The 20,190-nt window shown below is 41.1% G+C and overlaps 1 protein-coding gene across 2 annotated transcripts in view; it reads left to right on the top strand.

Annotated features, from left to right (window-relative positions):
• The window catches only part of NELL1 (neural EGFL like 1), a 1,049,219-nt gene that overhangs the window by 640,619 nt on the left and 388,410 nt on the right, over nt 1-20,190 (top strand). For both annotated transcript variants that reach the window (XM_070364999.1, XM_070364998.1), the window contains exon 14: nt 10,026-10,148. In XM_070364999.1, the coding sequence (XP_070221100.1) occupies nt 10,026-10,148 (123 nt within the window). The remainder of the gene's footprint in view (nt 1-10,025; nt 10,149-20,190) is intronic.

Below are 20,190 nucleotides of genomic sequence, written 5' to 3'. Positions count from 1 at the left end.
GGGCATTAAATCTACTTTTTAAAAAGTCAGTCTCAAAGTTTAATTAACTGGGTAATGCCACTGTATCACATTTTAAAAATGACAACTATGGAGAACCAGATTAGTGGTTGATAGGGGCCAGGAATTGGGGGTGATGAGGTGTAGGGTGGATAGGTACAAAGGCATAGCATGACTGTGGTGGTTGTGGTTACACAAATTTATACCAAGTTAATATTGCTTAGAAATGCACCCACATATACATAAACACAACGTGAATGCAGTTGGAAAACATGGTAGGAACTGAATAGTTCTGTAGACTACTTAACAGTGATACATGAATGTCAGTTTTCTGGTTTAGATATGATGCTACTGCTATATAAGACGGCACTATGGAGAGAAATGGTCCCATCACTTCATGGCAAATAGATGGGGAAACAGTGGAAACAGTGTCAGACTTTATTTTTTTGGGCTCCAAAATCACTGCAGATGGTGACTCCAGCCATGAAATTAAAAGACTCCTTGGAAGGAAAGTTATGACCAACCTAGATAGCATATTCAAAAGCAGAGACATTACTTTGCCAACAAAGGTCCGTTTAGTCAAGGCTTTGGTTTTTCCAGTGGTCATGTATGGATGTGAGAGTTGGACTGTGAAGAAAGCTGAGCGCCGAAGAATTGATGCTTTTGAACTGTGGTGTTGGAGAAGACTCTTGAGAGTCCCTTGGACTGCAAGGAGATCCAACCAGTCCATTCTAAAGGAGATCAGCCCTGGGTGTTGTTTGGAAGGAATGATGCTAAAGCTGAAACTCCAGTACTTTGGCCACCTCATGTGAAGAGTTGACTGATTGGAAAAGACTCTGATGCTGGGAGGGATTGGGGGCAGGAGGAGAAGGGGACGACAGAGGATGAGATGACTGGATGGCATCACCAACTCGATGGATGTGAGTCTGAGTGAACTCCGGGAGTTGGTGATGGGCAGGGAGGCCTGGCGTGCTGCGATTCATGGGGTCGCGAAGAGTTGGACATGACAGAGCGACTGAACTGAACTGAACTGATGGAGAGAAACTGGGTGAAGGAGATAAGGGGCTCTTTGTACTACGTTTGCAGCTTCCTGTATGCCTATATTTTTTTCTTTTTTTTAAGGTAAAAGAAATTATCTACATTGTGACCAACATTGTAGATATTTGAATAGCTTCATAATACTCTGGGGTTTGGAAAGAATGAAGGAGAAAGAACAAGGATATTGGGGTTCGAGTCTTTGACATACAACTTACTATCTATATATGTATAGATGCTCCAAAGTCCAATTTCATCTGTGAAATATGACTTATAAGACCTGTTCAGCATATCCCAGCGAGGTCACTATAACTTTTTTTTTCAAAATGTAAACTAGATTACTTTGAACAAAGTGAAGCTGTAGCCAGTCAGATCCCAAATGTAAGACATTTGCAGTCACAGCTGTAGTGACTGTTTCAGTAGCTTGTTTGGATCCTGCTTAATTCACTAAGAAAAAGTGTGTTAGTTGAAAATGGCTGTTGATTACAATGTTACAGAAGTGGATGGGAGTCCTTCTGAGCCATCCCATGAAAAAGAGAAGAAAGGAGAAAGGATCCATGTGATAATGACAATGTTTAATGAGTACTCATTAAGTATTAGCCAACTAATTAATTAAATATTAATTAAATTAAGTTAAATATTAGCCAACATAGCAATAATTATCATCAGTATGGAGAGTTTGACAAAATCATTATTTCTTTGTCCCGAGTGGTTTGATACTCCAAATTTACTATAAACAAGCTGGTCTGTATGTCAACAATCCTAAACATAAATCCTTCACCTTCCCAATCTATAGTCTTGTTTCTTGGGAACTATCACTGAAGCTAAGCAAATGTTTCTTTGTTTAATATCTTTGTGACCCCATGGACTATACAGTCCATGGAATTCTCCAGGCCAGAATACTGGAGTGGGTAGCCATTCCCTTCTCCAGGGGATCTTCCCAACCTAGGGATCGAACTCAGGTCTCCCACATTGCAGGCAGATTCTTTACCAACTGAGCCATCAGGGAAGCCCAAGAATACTGGAGTGGGTAGCCTATCCCTTCTCCAGCAGATCTTCCCAACCCAGGAATTGAACCAGAGTCTCCTGGATTGCATGTAGATTCTTTACCAACTGAGCTATGAGGGAAGCCCAATATCTTCAAAGAGGTATTCTAATTTAAGTGTATTTAGAATTCTATCTGTTCATAGCTTTCCTGCCTGAACTTCAAGCCCTTAAAGAAAAAGAGTTTTCTTAACCAGCTTAACTACCATTCAACAATGAAGTCTGCTCACAAGTAACTAATTACAGTGGGAAAAATAGGAGCAATACTAGTAGTAGTAGTAACAATGATAATAAAATAGTTTACTAGTTACAATGCTATAATAAATATCATATCTATATTAACTGAGTCCTCATCACAACCCTAGGAGATGGGTTGTATCCTATTCACATTTTACATATAGAAACTAGAAGACACTGGCTGTTTGAGTCACTCAAATGCCTATGGCTAGTAAGTGGCATATCCAGGATCATCTAACCCAGGCTGTGTGCTTCTAAAGCCTCTTGCCTCTATGTCCTGCCACCTGTCACAAATGCTTGTCTCACACTGTTTACAGCATGTCCAGCAGCTGGAAGGGGATTTGAGATTTTTAGGAGGAGACCATTTCTTCTGTCACCATCTCTGTCAAACATAGTGTTGAAGGTGCTGATTGCTTTGAAAACTTAGGTGTGACTAAAGAAAATAAGGGGGGGAGTTTTTTGAAACCCTTGTCCTTTGAGGATAGATTGGATTTTCAGTGGGTATTTGGGGCCAGTACAGGATATTCTTGGCATCATAGGATCACTTCCCCAGTGTCTAGAGTCATAAGTCCAAACTCCTCCACTTAGCAGTTTTGTGATGTTAGAGTATTTAATAATGCAGTCTTTAAATTTAATAATGTCTTCATTCCTACATTGTAAAAATGAACATATTTCATGTGGTTGTTGGGAGAATTAAATGATACATATATGATCATTTTAGCTCAGTTGGAGAAGCAAATGGCAACCCACTCCAGTATTCTTGGGAAATCCCCTGGACAGAGAAACTGGTGGGCTGCAGTCCATGGAGTCACAGAAGTCAGACACAATTAGTAAGTAAACCACTACCGCCACCATTTAGCTCAGGGCTGGGCACTCTGGGTTCACTATTTTTAATGTGAAGTAGGGCTTCCCAGGTGGAGCTAGTGGTAAAGAGCCAGTGCAGGAGACAAGAGAAACCTGGGTTTGACCCCTGGGTTGGGAAGATCCCCTGGAGGAGGGCATGGCAACCCACTCCAGTATTTTTGCTTAGAGAATCCCATGGACAGAGGAGCCTGGAAGGCTACAGTCCATGAGGTTGCAGAGAGTTTGACACGACTGAAGTGACTTAGCACAGCACATGTGAAGTAGAGGGAGGTAAAGTCTGGGTTACAGAAGATTTGCTACAGTTTGTCTCCTCAAAGTTAACTAGTTTGTAAGGCATTCATGATAAAGCTTGCAAATCTCATCAGCATATATTGTGATATCATTGCCTCCAAAGTGATGAAAGATATTAAATTTATTAAAAGCTCCAAGATGGGTTAAATTCATATGGTGTCAAGAGCATATGGAAGCCTGCACGGCAAGAGTGTTCATATGAAATGGTATTTGAAGGCAGGCAAGGGCATAGATTTTTCACTTCGTTGTGAGAGTACTCTGAGTCCAGGAAACTCATGACAAGCTAGAGAGGTAGTAATTAACTTATACACTTGCGAGATAGTGATAAGGCTACCTCATCACAGAAGGGGCTTTGCATCAAGAATAGTGGGAGATAACAGGATCAGTTCAGTTCAGTTGCTCAGTCGAGTCTGATTCTTTTCGACCCCATGGTCTGCAGCTCGATAGGCTTTCCTATCACCAACTCCTGAAGTTTACTCAAACTCATGTTCATTGAGTCAGTGATGGCATCCAACCATCTCATCTTCTGTCATCTCCTTGTCCTCTCCTGCCTTCAATCTTTCCCAGCATCAGGATCTTGTCAAATGAGTCAGCTCTTTGCATTAGGTAACCAAAGTATTGGAGTTTCAGCTTCAGCATCATTCCTTCCAAAGAAATCCCAGGGCTGATCTCCTTCAGAATGGACTGGTTGGATCTCCTTGCAGTCCAAGGGACTCTCAAGAGTCTTCTCCAACACCACAGTTCAAAAGCATTAATTCTTCGATGCTCAGCTTCCTTTATGTGAGTCCAACTCTCACATCCATACATGACTACTGGAAAAAACAGCTTTGACTAGACAGACCTTTGTGGGCAAAGTAATGTCTCTGCTTTTTAATAAGCCAACTTTTTCACTCTCCTCTTTCACTTTCGTCAAGAGGCTCTTTAGTTCTTCTTCACTTTCTGCCATAAGGGTAGTGTCATCTGCATATCTGAGGTTATTGATATTTCTCCCGGCAATCTTGATTCCAGCTTGTGCTTCTTCCAGTCCAGCATTTCTCATGATGTACTCTGCATATAAGTTAAATAAGCAGGGTGACAATATATGACCTTGATGTACTCCTTTTCCTTTGGAACCAGTCTTTTGTTTCATGTCCAGTTCTGTTGCTTCCTGACCTGCTTACAGATTTCTCAAGAGGCAGGTCAAGTGGTCTGGCATTCCCATCTCTTTAAGAATTTTCCAGTTTGTTGTGATCCACAGAGTCAAAAGCTCTGGCATCGTCAATAAAGCAGAAATAGATGTTTTTTCTGGAACTGTCTTGTTTTTTTTGCTGATCAGGCAGATGTTGGCAATTTGATCTCTGGTTCCTCTGCCTTTTCTAAAACCATCTTGAACATCTGGAAGTTCATGGTTCACGTATTATTGAAGCCTGGCTTGGAGAATTTTCAGTGTTACTTTACTAGTGTGTGAGATGAGTGCATTTGTGCGGTAGTTTGTGCATTCTTTGACATTGCCAAAGAATGGTTCGTGACATTGTACAGGAGATAGGGATCAAGACCATCCCTAAGAAAAAGAAATGCAAAAAAGCAAAATGATTGTCTCAGGAGGGCTTGCAAATAGCTGTGAAGAGAAGAGCAGTGAAAAGCAAAGGAGAAAGGGACAGATATGCCCATTTGAATGCAGAGTTCCCAGGAATAGCAAGCAGAGGTAAGAAAGCCTTCCTCAGTGATAACAGGATAGGTGTGTTAATTAACCCAATGGGGTAATCCTTTCCGACTGTACATCAAATTGTTACATTGTACATTTTCGGTATCTTTCAGTTCTATTTGTTAAGTATGCCTTTATTAAGCTGATGATGGGAGTGGGGTGGTTGGAGACTGGAAAAACAATAATGGACCAGACTTATGGAATGTTGCATAAAATCCTACATTTCTCCACACTGTTGTTTTACCTGGAGTGCCCTTCTTGAGCATTTCTGGCTGAGAAAACCATGACTGTTTTTAAAAGGCTAGTTCAAATACTATGTCTTTCAAGAAGATTTTTTTGCCTATTAGAAGGCATTTCTTTTTTTTTTTTTTTTTTTATTCCTTTATTTCTCATGTGTTCCCCATCCTGAACCCTCCTCCCTCCTCCCTCCCCATACCATCCCTCTGGGTCGTCCCAGTGCACCAGCCCCAAGTATCCAGCATCGTGCATTGAACCTGGACTGGCATCTCGTTTCATACATGACATTTCACATGTTTCAATGCCATTCTCCCAAATCTTCCCACCCTCTCCCTCTCCCACAGAGTCCATAAGCCTGTTCTATACATCAGTGTCTCTTTTGCTGTCTCATATACAGGGTTATCGTTACCATCTTTCTAAATTCCATATATATGCGTTAGTATACTGTATTGGTGTTTTTCCTTCTGGCTTACTTCACTCTGTATAATAGGCTCCAGTTTCATCCACCTCATTAGAACTGATTCAAATGTATTCTTTTTAATGGCTGAGTAATACTCCATTGTGTATATGTACCACCGCTTTCTTATCCATTCATCTGCAGATGGACATCTAGGTTGCTTCCATGTCCTGGCTATTATAAACAGTGCTGCGATGAACATTGGGGTACACGTGTCTCTTTCCCTTCTGGTTTCCTCAGTGTGTATGCCCAGCAGTGGGATTGCTGGATCATAAGGCAGTTCTATTTCCAGTTTTTTAAGGAATCTCCACACTGTTCTCCATAGTGGCTATACTAGTTTGCATTCCCACCAACAGTGTAAGAGGGTTCCCTTTTCTCCACATCCTCTCCAGCATTTATTATTTGTAGACTTTTGGATCGCAGCTATTCTGACTGGTGTGAAATGGTATCTCATAGTGGTTTTGATTTGCATTTCTCTGATAATGAGTGATGTTGAGCATCTTTTCATGTGTTTGTTAGCCATCTGTATGTCTTCTTTGGAGAAATGTCTATTTAGATCTTTGGCCCATTTTTTGATTGGGTCATTTATTTTTCTGGAGTTGAGCTGTAGGAGTTGCTTGTATATTTTTGAGATTAGTTGTTTGTCGGTTACTTCATTTGCTATTATTTTCTCCCATTCTGAAGGCTGTCTTTTCACCTTGCTAATAGTTTCCTTTGATGTGCAGAAGCTTTTAAGTTTAATTAGGTCCCATTTGTTTATTTTTGCTTTTATTTCCAATATTCTGGGAGGTGGGTCATAGAGGATCCTGCTGTGATGTATGTCAGAGAGTGTTTTGCCTATGTTCTCCTCTAGGAGTTTTATAGTTTCTGGTCTTACGTTGAGATCTTTAATCCATTTTGAGTTTATTTTTGTATACGGTGTTAGAAAGTGTTCTAGTTTCATTCTTTTACAGGTGGTTGACCAGATTTCCCAGCACCACTTGTTAAAGAGATTGTTTTTAATCCATTGTATATTCTTGCCTCCTTTGTCAAAGATAAGGTGTCCATATGTGCATGGATTTAACTCTGGGCTTTCTATTTTGTTCCATTGATCTATATTTCTGTCTTTGTGCCAGTACCATACTGTCTTGATAACTGTGGGCTTTGTAGTAGAGCCTGAAGTCAGGTAGGTTGATTCCTCCAGTTCCATTTTTCTTTCTCAAGATCGCTTTGGCTATTCGAGTTTTTTTGTATTTCCATACAAATTGTAAAATTATTTGTTCTAGCTCTGTGAAGAATACTGTTGGTAGCTTGATAGGGATTGCATTGAATCTATAAATTGCTTTGGGTAGTATACTCATTTTCACTATATTGATTCTTCCAATCCATGAACATGGTATATTTCTCCATCTATTAGTGTCCACTTTGATTTCTTTCACCAGTGTTTTATAGTTTTCTATATATAGGTCTTTAGTTTCTTTAGGTAGATATATTCCTAAGTATTTTATTCTTTTTGTTGCAATGGTGAATGGAATTGTTTCCTTAATTTCTCTTTCTGTTTTCTCATTATTAGTGTATAGGAATGCAAGGGATTTCCATCCAGTGAACTTCTTTTCGATTTACCATTGTTTCTCTTAGCAAACATGAGCACACATGCTCGTTTGCCTAGGAAATTCTGAGTTATTCCAGAGTAGTTGTTAGCAAAGTCCCCTTTCACTCTAAAATATGTTCTGTTTATATGATAAAATATAAGGTCACCCACTTATAACTCAGTGCTTCTCCCTTGTGTTCTGGTTAGTGACATATTGCTGTCTGGTGACCTATTTATTAAAATGTTCATGTGAGCAGGGACCATATCTACTCATTTGTATTCCCAATACAGACTCTAATAATTATTTATTAAGTGGATTTAAATAAGTATATTGAAAACTCTTGGAGTCTGATCCTTTATTCTTAGACTTTTTTGAGTTCCTAGCATCTTTTGGTATTGCACCTGTATATATGAGGTGCTTGCTCGGTCTGTAAATGTGGTCGGAGATTCACAGGGCTCTACTATTTCTGGAACAACCTGAAGATGATTTGAGCGCTGACTAGAAGTGTGTCTTCATAAATGTCCTCCCCTCACACTACTTGCTAACCTGTGCACATCCTCTGACAGTTTGAGTTGGTCTTCTGGCCTTAAGACAAATTTTCTTTGGAAAAATGCAAGATGTTAAGAGCCATGGGTAAGTATCGACTTGACCTTATTGCTTGTGGGGTGACTGAAACAGCTCTACTTTGCAGAATTTAACTTTTCTCTAGGACTCTCTAACCTAGTCCCTGTTAGGAAATTTAAAATAAAAAATTAATGAAGATAGGTGTTTTTTCACTTGATGGCTATATTGATCTAATAGTTTGCTTAACAAACTATATTGAGTGTTTAGTTTTGTTCAGTTAGTGTTGTTTTCTTTGAGGTTTCTAGCTTGGGATTTGAACTATTGTTTTATAGTCTTTTATGACTTCAATAACCCTACTTGATTTTTCTCCTTAAAATTTCTAAGTCCTAGTAGCAGGTGTTAAAGGGAGTAAAGGGAATAAAATTTATCATATTATTTATTTATAGAGGAGTCATTTAGGTGAATATAAAAACTTGGCAGTGATGAGGGTCGAGAGTGTAGTTATCTGTGAAATCTTGATTTCAAACTGGGAATCTTTCACTCTTTCATAGTGTTAGATATACTTTCCCCTGTGTCTTGTGAATTTAGGAGGCCATGACTGTTTGAATATATGTAACTATATTACTGGAGAAGGAAATGGCAACCCACTCCAGTACTCTTGCCTGGAAAATTCCATGGACGGAGGAGCCTTGTAGGCTACAGTCCATGGGGTTTCAAAGAGTTGGACACAACTGGGTGACTTCCCTTTCTTTCTTTCTACAGTTTCTTTTGGGGAAAGAAATGGCAATGCACTCCAGTGTTCTTGCCTGAGAATCCCACGGACAGAGGGGCCTGGTGGGCTGTGGTCTATGGGGTTGCAAAGAGTCGGATACAACTAAGAAACTAACACACATACACACAACCATATTACTATATATCAGGCATCAGCACAGTGGTTAAATTCTGAACCCTGTGAAAATGGTTAATGCTCCTCTGCTAGGCTGTATTTGCTGGGCCTTCCTCTTTAGTTTTACCCTCCTTGTTCTTTTGGAGAAGGGTATTGAGAGGATGAGACAGGTGGTTGGACCACCAGTTGAACCCTGGCAGTCAGAGCCTCCACATGCAATCCCTGTCCTTGTAATATATATTCTGGCCACTGTTCCCACAGTCAGAGCTGTTTCAAGGACACAGCCCTGAAAGAGCAAGATATTGTTGAGACCATCAGGATGTAATATGTGATTGAACCCCATTAAGGCCTCTATATACACTTTTAAGATCTGGTGGGTGAGTGCAGAAATCTACTGGTCTTGCACCCACCCAGAACCAGCCTCATATGTAAGTCCCCTTGCTTATTAAATCTGTGTCTCACAGTCTGGAGTGTCTGCCTCTTTCTTTGGTCTCTCCTTACTCTCTTTGTATGAAGGCCAGTTTCAGATTTTACCCAGGAAGCTTCCAAGGTTTCCAACCAACATGTTCTAAAGAAGCCATGGGCTCTCTCCTATGGGTTTCTTTCCCTTTTCTTTTCCTCAACCTTACAGGAAGGTTTCCCAGCCTTGGGACTGGTGACATATCAGACTGGTTGAATTCTTTGTTGTGGCGTGCTGTCTGTGCATTGTTGAACGCTTGGCAGCATCCCTGCCCTCCATCCACTAATGCCAATAGCATCACCTTTCTCAAAGCACAACAACCAAACATATCCTCAGACATTGTCAAATGTTTCTAGGAGGAAGAAAAGATGCAGAATTGAACACCTCTCCCCCCAACCCCTTGAGAACCCAGCTTTGGAGCCTCTGCAGAAACCTTTGCAGCCATGAAAGAAGCAGTGACCTTAGAGCAGCAGTTAGGAATCATTGTGACTTGGAAAAATCTCTTGACTTCTCTGACACTCAGTCTGTTTCCATTCAAAGTGAAGATAATAACATACATCGTCTAGAGCTGTTGAGATTTCAAGGTCCCAATACATGGTAGTCACTTTCATTCTTACCTGGTGAGTTCCAGCTACCTTTTCCAATGTCAGAGATTCCAGCTTCTGAAAAGGTGTCTCTCTTTCCTACCCTGCAAACAGAGCACGACGACTGCGGCAGCGGGCAACACAATTGCGATGAGAATGCCATCTGTACCAACACTGTCCAGGGGCACAGCTGCACCTGCAAACCAGGCTACGTGGGCAACGGGACCATCTGCAGAGGTAGGCTGGTTGCTGCGGGGGTGAGGCTGCCCGTGAGCTGCCTCCCTGCCTGAGTTATTGGTGCTCCTGTCACAGGTCCTTTCTGTCCTTCTGGTGATTGACCCGGACAGGGGTTCCTGTCTCTGGTGGGGTCAGCAGGCAAGGGCGCTGTGCATCAGAGAAGAATACAAATGCTCTGAGTCTGACTTTGGGCTAGAAGGAAGACGATGTGCTTGTGGGTCGAGCATGGTCCCACATCCTGGTGGCTGTCTCCAGCTTTGTCTGATGGTTTGTGTTTGTGATGGATGCGCTGGTGGCTGAGGTGGACGTCTGTTCTCTGAGAGCCCTACTCAGACACCAAGAGGACCCCACTCATGGCCACTCTCTAGGTATCTGCTGGGATATGATGCTAAAAGTTTCAGCCCCTTTCTGTGTTTGGAACAATTCAGAGGCCAGTGCTCTGGCTTTTGTCTGCATTCAGGATAAATTCCCCTTACTCTACTGTCTAATGGGAGCAGTCAGAGTCTGGTCTCTGACTCCACTCAGCTTTTCTCTCTCCTCTCCCCGAACTCTCTCTGTGCCAGCGCCTTATTCCTCTCTATTCCTGCACATGCCAGTCACATTCCTATCTGAGGCTGTGTGCTTGGGCTTCCCCACCCCACCTCCATGCTCATCTCCTTCAGGTCTCTACTCAAGTCTTTGCCATCCTCAGAGACTCAATCTGATCATTCTATCGGAAATAGACCTCTAGGACTTCTCAGTCACATACCCTCCTTTATTTGTCTTAATTAACCCAGCCTCTCAGAACATTATACATCGATGTGTTTATATTTCTGTATTATCTGTCCCCTCATAAGCTCTGTGAGAGTGACCGCTTGGTCATGTCTCCCTGCTCTTTACCCATCAACTAGAATGGTACCTGGCACACTGTAAGCGTCAGCGATCATTCACTGACAATCAGCCCAAGAGGAAACAGACATCACACTGAAAAAGAGGCAAGATCTATATTAAAAAAACAAAACAAAACAAAACAAAAAACAGGAAATAACCCTTTGGTATTATTATTCTCCCCATTTTAGACATCACAATATTGAGACACAGAAAGGTTAAGTAACTTACTCAAGGACACACACCACTCTAGCAGTATTCTTTGGCAGAGATGACATAATGATGATGAGAAATAATATACAGTGACTAAGTCACCAGATTCATGCATTAGATTAGAGGTGAATCTTATTATATTGATTGTATTCTGTCTCAGTGAGGTTGGGGTAAACAGCCTCATGCATGACTAAAAGGGAAATGGGTGAAAGTTTTTAATGGCAAGTTGACAAAATCAATCTACTTTTAAAGTAAATCTGAAGGGTCTTAGAGAGATTCTCTTGATTCCATTGATTTTACTTCTTGAAATATGTTCCAAGCATATGCTTTTGAGGGAGAAAAAAATGCACGTACAGGGATATTTTTGCTACATTATTTGTATTCACTGAAAACTAAAAACAGCCCAAGTGTCTGGAAGTGGTGGAATGATTTAATTTATTTGGAGTATTGGTTCATGGAATAGAATACAGTGGTTTGAAATTCTGAGCATATGTGTACACATGCATATACACAGCTAACTAAAAGACATACTTTTAAGAAAAAAAAAAAGAAATAAAACCAAGTTATAGGACAGTACATATAGTATCATCACTTGGCTAATTAATTATTTATAAATATCTATACATATATTTATGTAAAGGCAGTGACATGGCAACCATGCATGTCACCTTATTAACCGTGGGGACAGGTGAAAAAGAACATTCACTTATTGCTATGAATTCAGTGTTGTTTGTGTCTCCTCCAGTGGGGATTTATATATGTAATATTTGTATGTTTTTTAAAAAGTTCCACGAGTCAAATAAAGAAACTAGCACTCCATTTTTAAAAGAAGACTTGAACATATTTCTAAAACAAAACGAAAAAGGAACGTAAACATGAATATGATTCCACGGAATATCAAGCCCCTGCTGGTGCGTGAGATCTAATGCTGTAAATCTGAGGAGCAACGCAGGGAATTGATCTTAATGCATTTTGTTCAGAGCGATCTTACCTCGTAAATGATCGTGGTTGCACCAGGGGAGTGAGTTTGTTGGCCAGCCCTTCTCTTGCCGTATGTGCTTGGTTGTGGCTTCAGCTTTTGTGGAATTTGAAAGTCCTCACTGCAAAAAATATGAGTTCAAATAATATTCCTGGTGTCCACAGACTCTGAAAATACATCTTCCCCCAAAATTATAAATTAGGGCTAATAATTTTCTTAATGTAATTCTCATGGTCAGTCATGTAAACCTCAATAAAATCAGGAGAATCTTGCATTTCGTCAGTGTTGTGTGGGGAGCCATTGCTGCGGAGATGAAAAATTTGCCAAAGGACTTGGCGAGGTGGGGTTTAGACCTGATTTCCTTACTGGTGGGTTGTCATGTCTGTGTTTTTACATACTACAATTGGGTCAATATCACCTTCAATATTTATCCAGTAGTGTTATTGCAAAGAATTATTAAAGGAATATATATCGCTGTTTTAAACTATCAAGTGCTATAAAAGTGAAGACAGTATTATTGCTGGTACAATGATGAAGGACAAGGAAAAGGCAGTCCATGAGTTGGCTTGAATCTCAGCCTTGTGACTGAGGTACCCAGCTATGTGCCTGTTTCAAGGCATACATTTTACCGTTGAGTTTTCCACTTGTAACTGAATCATTTATAGAGGGAGTTGGACCAGGAGAATCAGACAGCTTTAATTCTTTTTTTTTTTTTCTTTAATGTTTAAAGCTTTCCTAGACATGGTATTGTTCATGGAATTGGCTACATCTGGGTAGAAATGAACACTGCTAACACTTCTATTAACAAGCAAAACACAGGCAACTGTTTCTTGAACAATGCTAATTAGTGAAAATTCTCTTAGATGGGCTTTCCTGGTAACTGATGCCCACGTAAGGAGTTTTGGTTTGTTTTGTTTTTCTCACGGAGATGGAAAAATACTCTCCCAGCTTCAACAACAATCATCAAGTATGTGCAAGACACCTTGTGGGTGTGTTCACGCGTTATCTTATTTAATTCCCACCATAACCCTGGGAGGTTGATGGCATTGTCCTTTTCAGGGGTAAATCTTGAATAAGTCATAGCTGAATCTGATTAAACCTAGTGACTGTGACTGCTTTTAGTTTCTTTCCTCCCCCTGACCTTCCTTTCCTCTTTCTTTTTCTTTCTATTTGTCTTCCTTTTCTTTCTCTCTTGCCTGCATCTCCCTCTTCCTCTCTGGCAGTTGATCATTTAACACACACACTCTCACCTTCTCTCTCTTCCTCTCTAACTAGAAACTCTCATTGCACTGTCTCTTCCCCCCTTTTTTCTACAGTCCATATTTTAAAGTTCACATTCTTGATAAACAGACAAAATAATTTAAGCTATGCAACATCTGTTGAATATTTTGGCATTTGAGGTTAAATGGAAAAAATACTTGCAAACTGTTGCAAATCAGATTTATATAACCAGACGTAAAGGTTGGGGTTGTCTGTGGAAGAGTATTTATCTGCTTCCACCCTCCGGCATTAACCTAGAACTGAAGGTAGATTTAAGCAGGCAGCTGTTGATAAATTGCTGATAGTCTAAGCCTTCTCTCTTGTCTGTCATTAGGGCTGGATAAGATCTGATGATGCTTGAAAGCATTCTTGTCTTAATGACTGATAATATTGACACTGGTTTCATAAACATACAGTGAGTGTGAATTCTGTGTCTGGAGTGTAGCTTGCAGCATGAAAGGAGCAAGAGGCAAATAAAACAAGGTTCAGAGAGATTCTGCCGTTCAGTTTGGGAAGGGGATTTGACCAAATGCTTCCAAACCAGTTGAACAATTTACAAAATGGTACTGTCTCGTGTGGAAGAGGCTTATAAAGAATTACTCAAAATACAGAGCTGTGTGGAAGACATGTTATGTGTTAGGACTCCACTGACTGCAGGTCAGAGAAATCTCCTGGAGGGACTGGCTTGTAATTTGCACAAGTCGGGGTAAGATGAGTGTGGGATCCTTGTTAAAAAAAAAAAAAGTAGGAAAAATCTGGTCTTTAAAGGAACAAAACCATATAGCTTTTTCCTCTCTTCTGGGGTCTCTTCCTCAACCTATCATGATGTTTTTATTTACTATTTAATGTCACTCCTTTGGCCATGGCGATACTCCTAGGGTGAGTACAGACCTTGAGAGGCACTTCAGGCCCACTCCCTACACATACACTTGGCACATGAATCTGGCCCACTGGCTGCAGGCCTCCCATGTGCCCTGACCAAGGTGCTGTGACCTGGTTGGGCAGGGAAGCTGAGCCAGCTGTCTTCCCTTCCCTCAAGCCCGCTGCCCCAATCCACAGCCGATGGGCAGCCGAGGGGACTGTGCTCCCCACTGAGTCCCTGGATCACTGAGGACTGTGCCTGCACGCTGCCTGCTGGGGGCGGTGGGGTGGCTTGACCATGCTCCACTGGAAACACCCAGAGCCTGCGTATCTAAACCCCACCCTCCCTGTGTCTGTGTGCAGGACCCTGCTGGAGAAACAGGGTGGCAGTTGTCCCTGCTCGAAGGGACTGGGGAATAGAGAGCTGAGAACCCATCCTGGAGAGGGAGGAAGAAGTGGGAGTTGTGTTGGGCAGTCCTGACGTGTGGTCCTCTGTCCCACTGAACTTCACTTGGAAAACTTATATTCAAAGATGGAATTATTAAGAACTTGAAGATGGTGATGACAGAACATGAATTCTCAGCCCCTTCTGAATTGGGGGTTCTGTGCAGCTGTGCTGGTTCCATGCTTGTGAAGTAACACCTGTCTATCAGCATTAGTGAGCTTTCCAGGCGGGTCATAGAACCTGAAGCAAAATGGTGCCTGGGACCCAGGATCAGATGTCCAGGAGCTGGGCTACTGTGAGGTGAGAACTAGGCTGCATATGTCCAGTTCCTCTCTTCACTCATCAACAATTGAGGGGGAATGAGAAGAAGGGGCCAGAGAAGGCAATGGCACCCCCACTCCAGTACTCTTGCCTGGAAAATCCCGTGGATGGAGGAGCCTGATAGGCTGCAGTCCATGGGGTCACTAAGAGTCAGACACTAAGTTGCTAAGTGACTTAGCAGCAGCAGCAGCAGAGAAGAGGGGCAAAAAGCCAACGGGAAATAACTCCTAGGAAATCAGATAAATGGAAAAGAAGCACCTCCCTCCCCCACCCCCGAATCCACCAAGAATTTCTGCTACTGCTACTGCTAAGTCACTTCAGTCGTGTCCGACTCTGTGCGACCCCATAGACGGCAGCCCACCAGGCTCCCCCGTCCCTTGGATTCTCCAGGCAAGAACACTGGAGTGGGTTGCCATTTCCTTCTCCAGTGCATGAAAGTGAAAAGTGAAAGCGAAGTCTCTCAGTCTAAGACGTGGCAAAATGTTTGTGTTTCTAGTTTCACCTTTATTAAATGAAAGATAGGCAGGGAGCCACTTCGCAAAATTCAAAATTGTTTAAGTGAAAAATCAGAGCCATTGGGTTAAGTGGGAATTTTATTGGCTCATCCTCTTAGTATCTGTTCATCTGCCACAACCATCTCCTTGGTGGGAATAGTCTTTCTAGAGTCAGTTTCAAAGCTAATGTGATGCCCTTGCTCAAAACCCACCAGCACTGCAGGAAACAGGGACTGGTGTCACACTCCTGGTGCCCCCACAATGTCCTCTGTTTTCTGGAGAAGTAGATTAATTAGCCACCCTTTGCCCAGTGTTTATTTTCAAACCATGCAAGGGGCTCTTTAAGTACTTTATATTTTGTGGCAATGTGGTTTTGTTTTTCCTAGTCTTCTAAGTCCAAGAAGCCCACCTTGGTCTCAGTCTGGGTGAGCACCCCTCTTCTGTGCTCCAAAGAAACCCTTTAAACACTACTGCAGTCTTTATAATCTCCTGCTGCAGTTGCCTGTTGACTCATCTCTTGATGTGGAGGTCATTGCTGTGCATCTCTGTTTAATCAGCATTTAGCACAGAGCTAAGCATGTTATATGGCTCAAGAGCTTCTTGATGAATAAACACATGAAGATGCCTTCCTATTGGAACATGCACTTGTTTGTCTAGAAGATTTTACAAGGAAGTGAAAGTCCGACCTAGGACACAGCTTCTAGAGCCTTACCCCAAGCTTGAGGAAATCATTGCTCCCACAGGTAGATGTGCAAACTGACTTTAATGTTGAGTCTGATTGCTAATGGATGACTGACTTTCAAAGAAAATCTTTGCAGTAAAATTCATTTCACTGTAGAAGTTCCTGCAGCATAGGTGAATTCTTAAGGCACTTCAGAATGTCACGGTACTCCAAACTCATTTATTATGAGCATACTTGCATTGAGGTGCATGTGCAGAGGGGCTGCTTCTAGAAATTTCTGTTTGAGGGGATGCTGGATCAATTGTATAAGAAAGATACAGTTGGGAGCAGAAGGCCAGTGAAGTTTTGATATAGACAGAAAGGTTAGTATGACCCTTCATATTAAAGATCTAAATGAAGTCCTGAATTAATAAATAATAGACATATCTCACATGCACAAAGATGCTTTCAGAGACTCGAAGGCAACATGAGAGGGAAGGAGAGGGAGAATAAAAGAGTTGTTTTAATAACATATCACTGAAGATAGTAAAAATTAGTCAACTGCTAGGCTGTGAATCAGAGAAGTGATATTCAAAGATTTTGAAGGAAAATAGCAAGGGGACTAGGAAAGCCTTTGGCAAAAGTACTTAGAGTACTCTAGACAGAGTTTTGAAATGTGGTTAACAGAATGAGGAGGAATTCAGGAAGATCTCAGTCTAGAAGTCTGCCTTCAGATGTGCAGACAAAATGCTGGCAAGAATGGTGCGAGACAAGATTGAATGATTTTGTGGGATGGTTTGACCCATTTAGACCCAAGGCTATTTGTAAACACACATTCATATTGATAAATTGATAAGGGTTGTGAGTATATTTCTGAGTTATTTGAAGTAAAGCCTAAACTCATCAACAAGGCTCTCGAGGCCCTGTGACAGCTTGGCTGCCTCTGAATATTCCAAGTCTCATCTCTTAAAATATCATCTTCCCCTATTTCCTCACCAGTCATGCTTATGAGTTAACTAACCTTACTCCTAACAGAACAGCCAGATGACCTCATGCTCCTCTCCTCTCCTTGGGATCATTTATTACCCTGGAGTGAATTTGTTCGTCCTCTTATTCTGGTTGAAATCCTGTTCATACTTGTTAGGCCAGCTCAAGACTTGTGCATTCTGGGTGCTCAGTAATTAGGTAATGATGCAAAATGAGACTTGGCCAGTTCATCTGACACAAATCAACTCTGCTCTTGTAGCTTGATGTATTAATTACTACTAAATCTAGACCACCAGTGAGAAAATCAAAGGAAAATTAAAATTTTAAAGCCTGTGCTTGTGCAATATCTGTTTCAATGTTTTAGAAAATCATCAATGGACCTGCTACTTAAGTTCAAAGACTTGTCTGTTGTACATAGAAAATTCATTTATTCTATTTTATGTTTCATTCCTACAGATGCTGAATGCCCCATAAATACTGAATGTCCTGTGGATACTGAATATAATTATACCAGAAATGATTAAATCCTTTAGCCTGTTTTGAGACACTAAGCAGCCCAAGTATGACTGGTGCTGCTTCTTTTTTTAATTTTTTTTTTTTGCATCTGTTAATATTTTCATTTATTTTTTTCCATCTATTTCAACAATTTTTTTTTAATTTGACCTCTTTTTAGACTCATTCACTTATTTACTCTGCAGTTCTAAAGTGGGCTATGTTTAGAGCTGGAAGACATGTCACATGCTGGAGAGCCAAGGTAATAAGGGAAACATGACAGGTTACCAAGCATTTGCCCTTCAGGTTCTGAGAAATTTCTATTTCCATAGCCACCCGCCCATCCCCGTGTGGCACGTGCTTATGGAGGGGGCATTGCCTTTTCATACTGTGTCCTGGCTTTACATAAGCAATGGAAACCGTTCAGGAGACTCAGATTAGTATTCCACTATGTGGTCCCAAACAGCATGGAATTCTTTTCTTTGCTGCTTATTTAACTTTCAACTATAGATAAACTTGAGATCACTTGTTCCATAAAAATGGAGTTTTGTTTTTTTTTTAACTCTGAGTACATGTTGGAGGTTTAGAGTGTTGCCATTGTCCTCTCCCTTCCTACAGTTTCAAATCAGTAGAAAATAGATGTAGGTCAGCTAGGGAATCAGAGTGTGGCCTGTGTCTTGGGCTGTCTGGGATCGTCAGGCCCCAGTTCAGGGCCACCCTCTCCCACTCTGTCAGTTGTAGGGGGAGGAGCTGGAAGAGAGGATGCAGAGTCCTGACGCACAGAGGTGGGCAGTCCTGGAGATCTTACTGTGCCTGCGTGTAGGAGACCTGAGAAAAGAGATGACTTGCATTGTGCTGGGGACGTGTCTTAGGGGCACACATGATCCAGTCTTCATCTCACTTGCCAAATAGACACTTCTCAAAAAGGAAAAAAGCTATTACTTGGGTATGGAAACTCAGAAACTGAAAACAGTCATTCCACTGCCATTCCTTCCTGAGGGCTGGAGAAGAAAGCATGACAAAGACTCTCACCTCCACTGTTCCATCTCCAGAAATGCTAACCTATTTCGGATGCATTAATATGATCACTAATAAAAGTAGACTGATAATAACAGTTGCATGAGTATTGTGGTATCAGTACTGCAGTGTTAAGCAGCACTAAAATAACTTCAGCCTTATTTGTAAACTCACTGTCGTGAAAATTCTTACCAAGAACTGTTACTAAGTTTAGATCTGTATGTATGTATTACAGTCCTTAAGGGGAGCAGGAAGAATGCTCTATAATACTGATTTAATTCTAAAAGAGAGGGAAGAGTCTTTAGGCCCACGAATGTATTATTATGCTTAAAATTTCAATAATGCTTCCTATAAAAGATGAGACTGGAGCTTGAAAATGGAACTGATTGTATAGTTTAAGCTATCAAGAGGCGTTATGTTCATCAGCTTGATAAAGAAAGGCAGAAAGACACAGAAGCTGTATCACAGTCTTGAAATGAGCAGGGGTGCATTAAGAAGACAGGTACAAAAGGGAAGCTTGTGTGGTACAAGGTGCAAAATACTGGTTGTGTTATTTTGACTTAATAAGGAAGACCTTGATGTAGTCTTTTCATATCCTCTCCCTTCAAGTGCATTTTTTCCTGGGCAAAAAAGAGTCTCTTGGATGCTCTTAAAGCACTTTCCATCACTTACCAAAATCAGTGCTTACCTTTTAAAGTTTGCAGTCCAGTAGACATAACCGCATCCTTAGGGGCTTAAGGGATACACGTTAAACCAGCTTGTATCTCAGAGGGGATGGGAATCTGACACTTAGACAAGTGTTGATTCTTTTGAGTGCATTTTGAGGTTACACTTTGGTGAGTTACATAGATGTTTCTTATCCGTAATTGTCACATCCAAAATGACTCATGAGATTAGCAGAGACATATAAATATATATCAGTTGATTTTATTTTAAAACAGGCTACTGAACATTGACTTTCTGGTGCAAAATCAAGATAAGACTGTCTTTCTTTCCTAAGGAAAAATTCTCAATGGACCAGGAGACTTCCTTCAGGCAACATTATGGAAAGATGCCACAGTGATCTATAGGCTCTCTCTTTGGTGATGATCTGTTTAGGGGAGCAGTTATTTCCAAAATATCTAAAGTATTTCACAACTGGTACTTTTATAGGTGGCACCAGCTATACTTGGCATACCCATCTCAGCTTAGAATATACACAAAGGGCATATTTACCTTTTGTAGAACTGAAAAAGTCTAGTACCTGGATGGATGCCATATTTTAAAGCAAGATTAGTATGCATAGATCTGATTCTTCTTAATGCCTATTGCATTATGAAAGCTAAGCAGTCAGGAGCCTAGAACAGGTTCTGATGTTTGGTCTGCTTGGCCCAAAAACTTCTTAATGTTACTTTAGAGGCTTATATTGATTCAGATCTTTTAAAATATATATATATATATATATA

The sequence above is a fragment of the Bos mutus genome, chromosome 29 (assembly GCF_027580195.1).
Source record: "Bos mutus isolate GX-2022 chromosome 29, NWIPB_WYAK_1.1, whole genome shotgun sequence".
Classification (NCBI taxonomy): domain Eukaryota; kingdom Metazoa; phylum Chordata; class Mammalia; order Artiodactyla; family Bovidae; genus Bos; species Bos mutus.
Note: the sequence above shows the minus strand (reverse complement) of the source record. Positions and strands in the feature narration are given on the sequence as shown.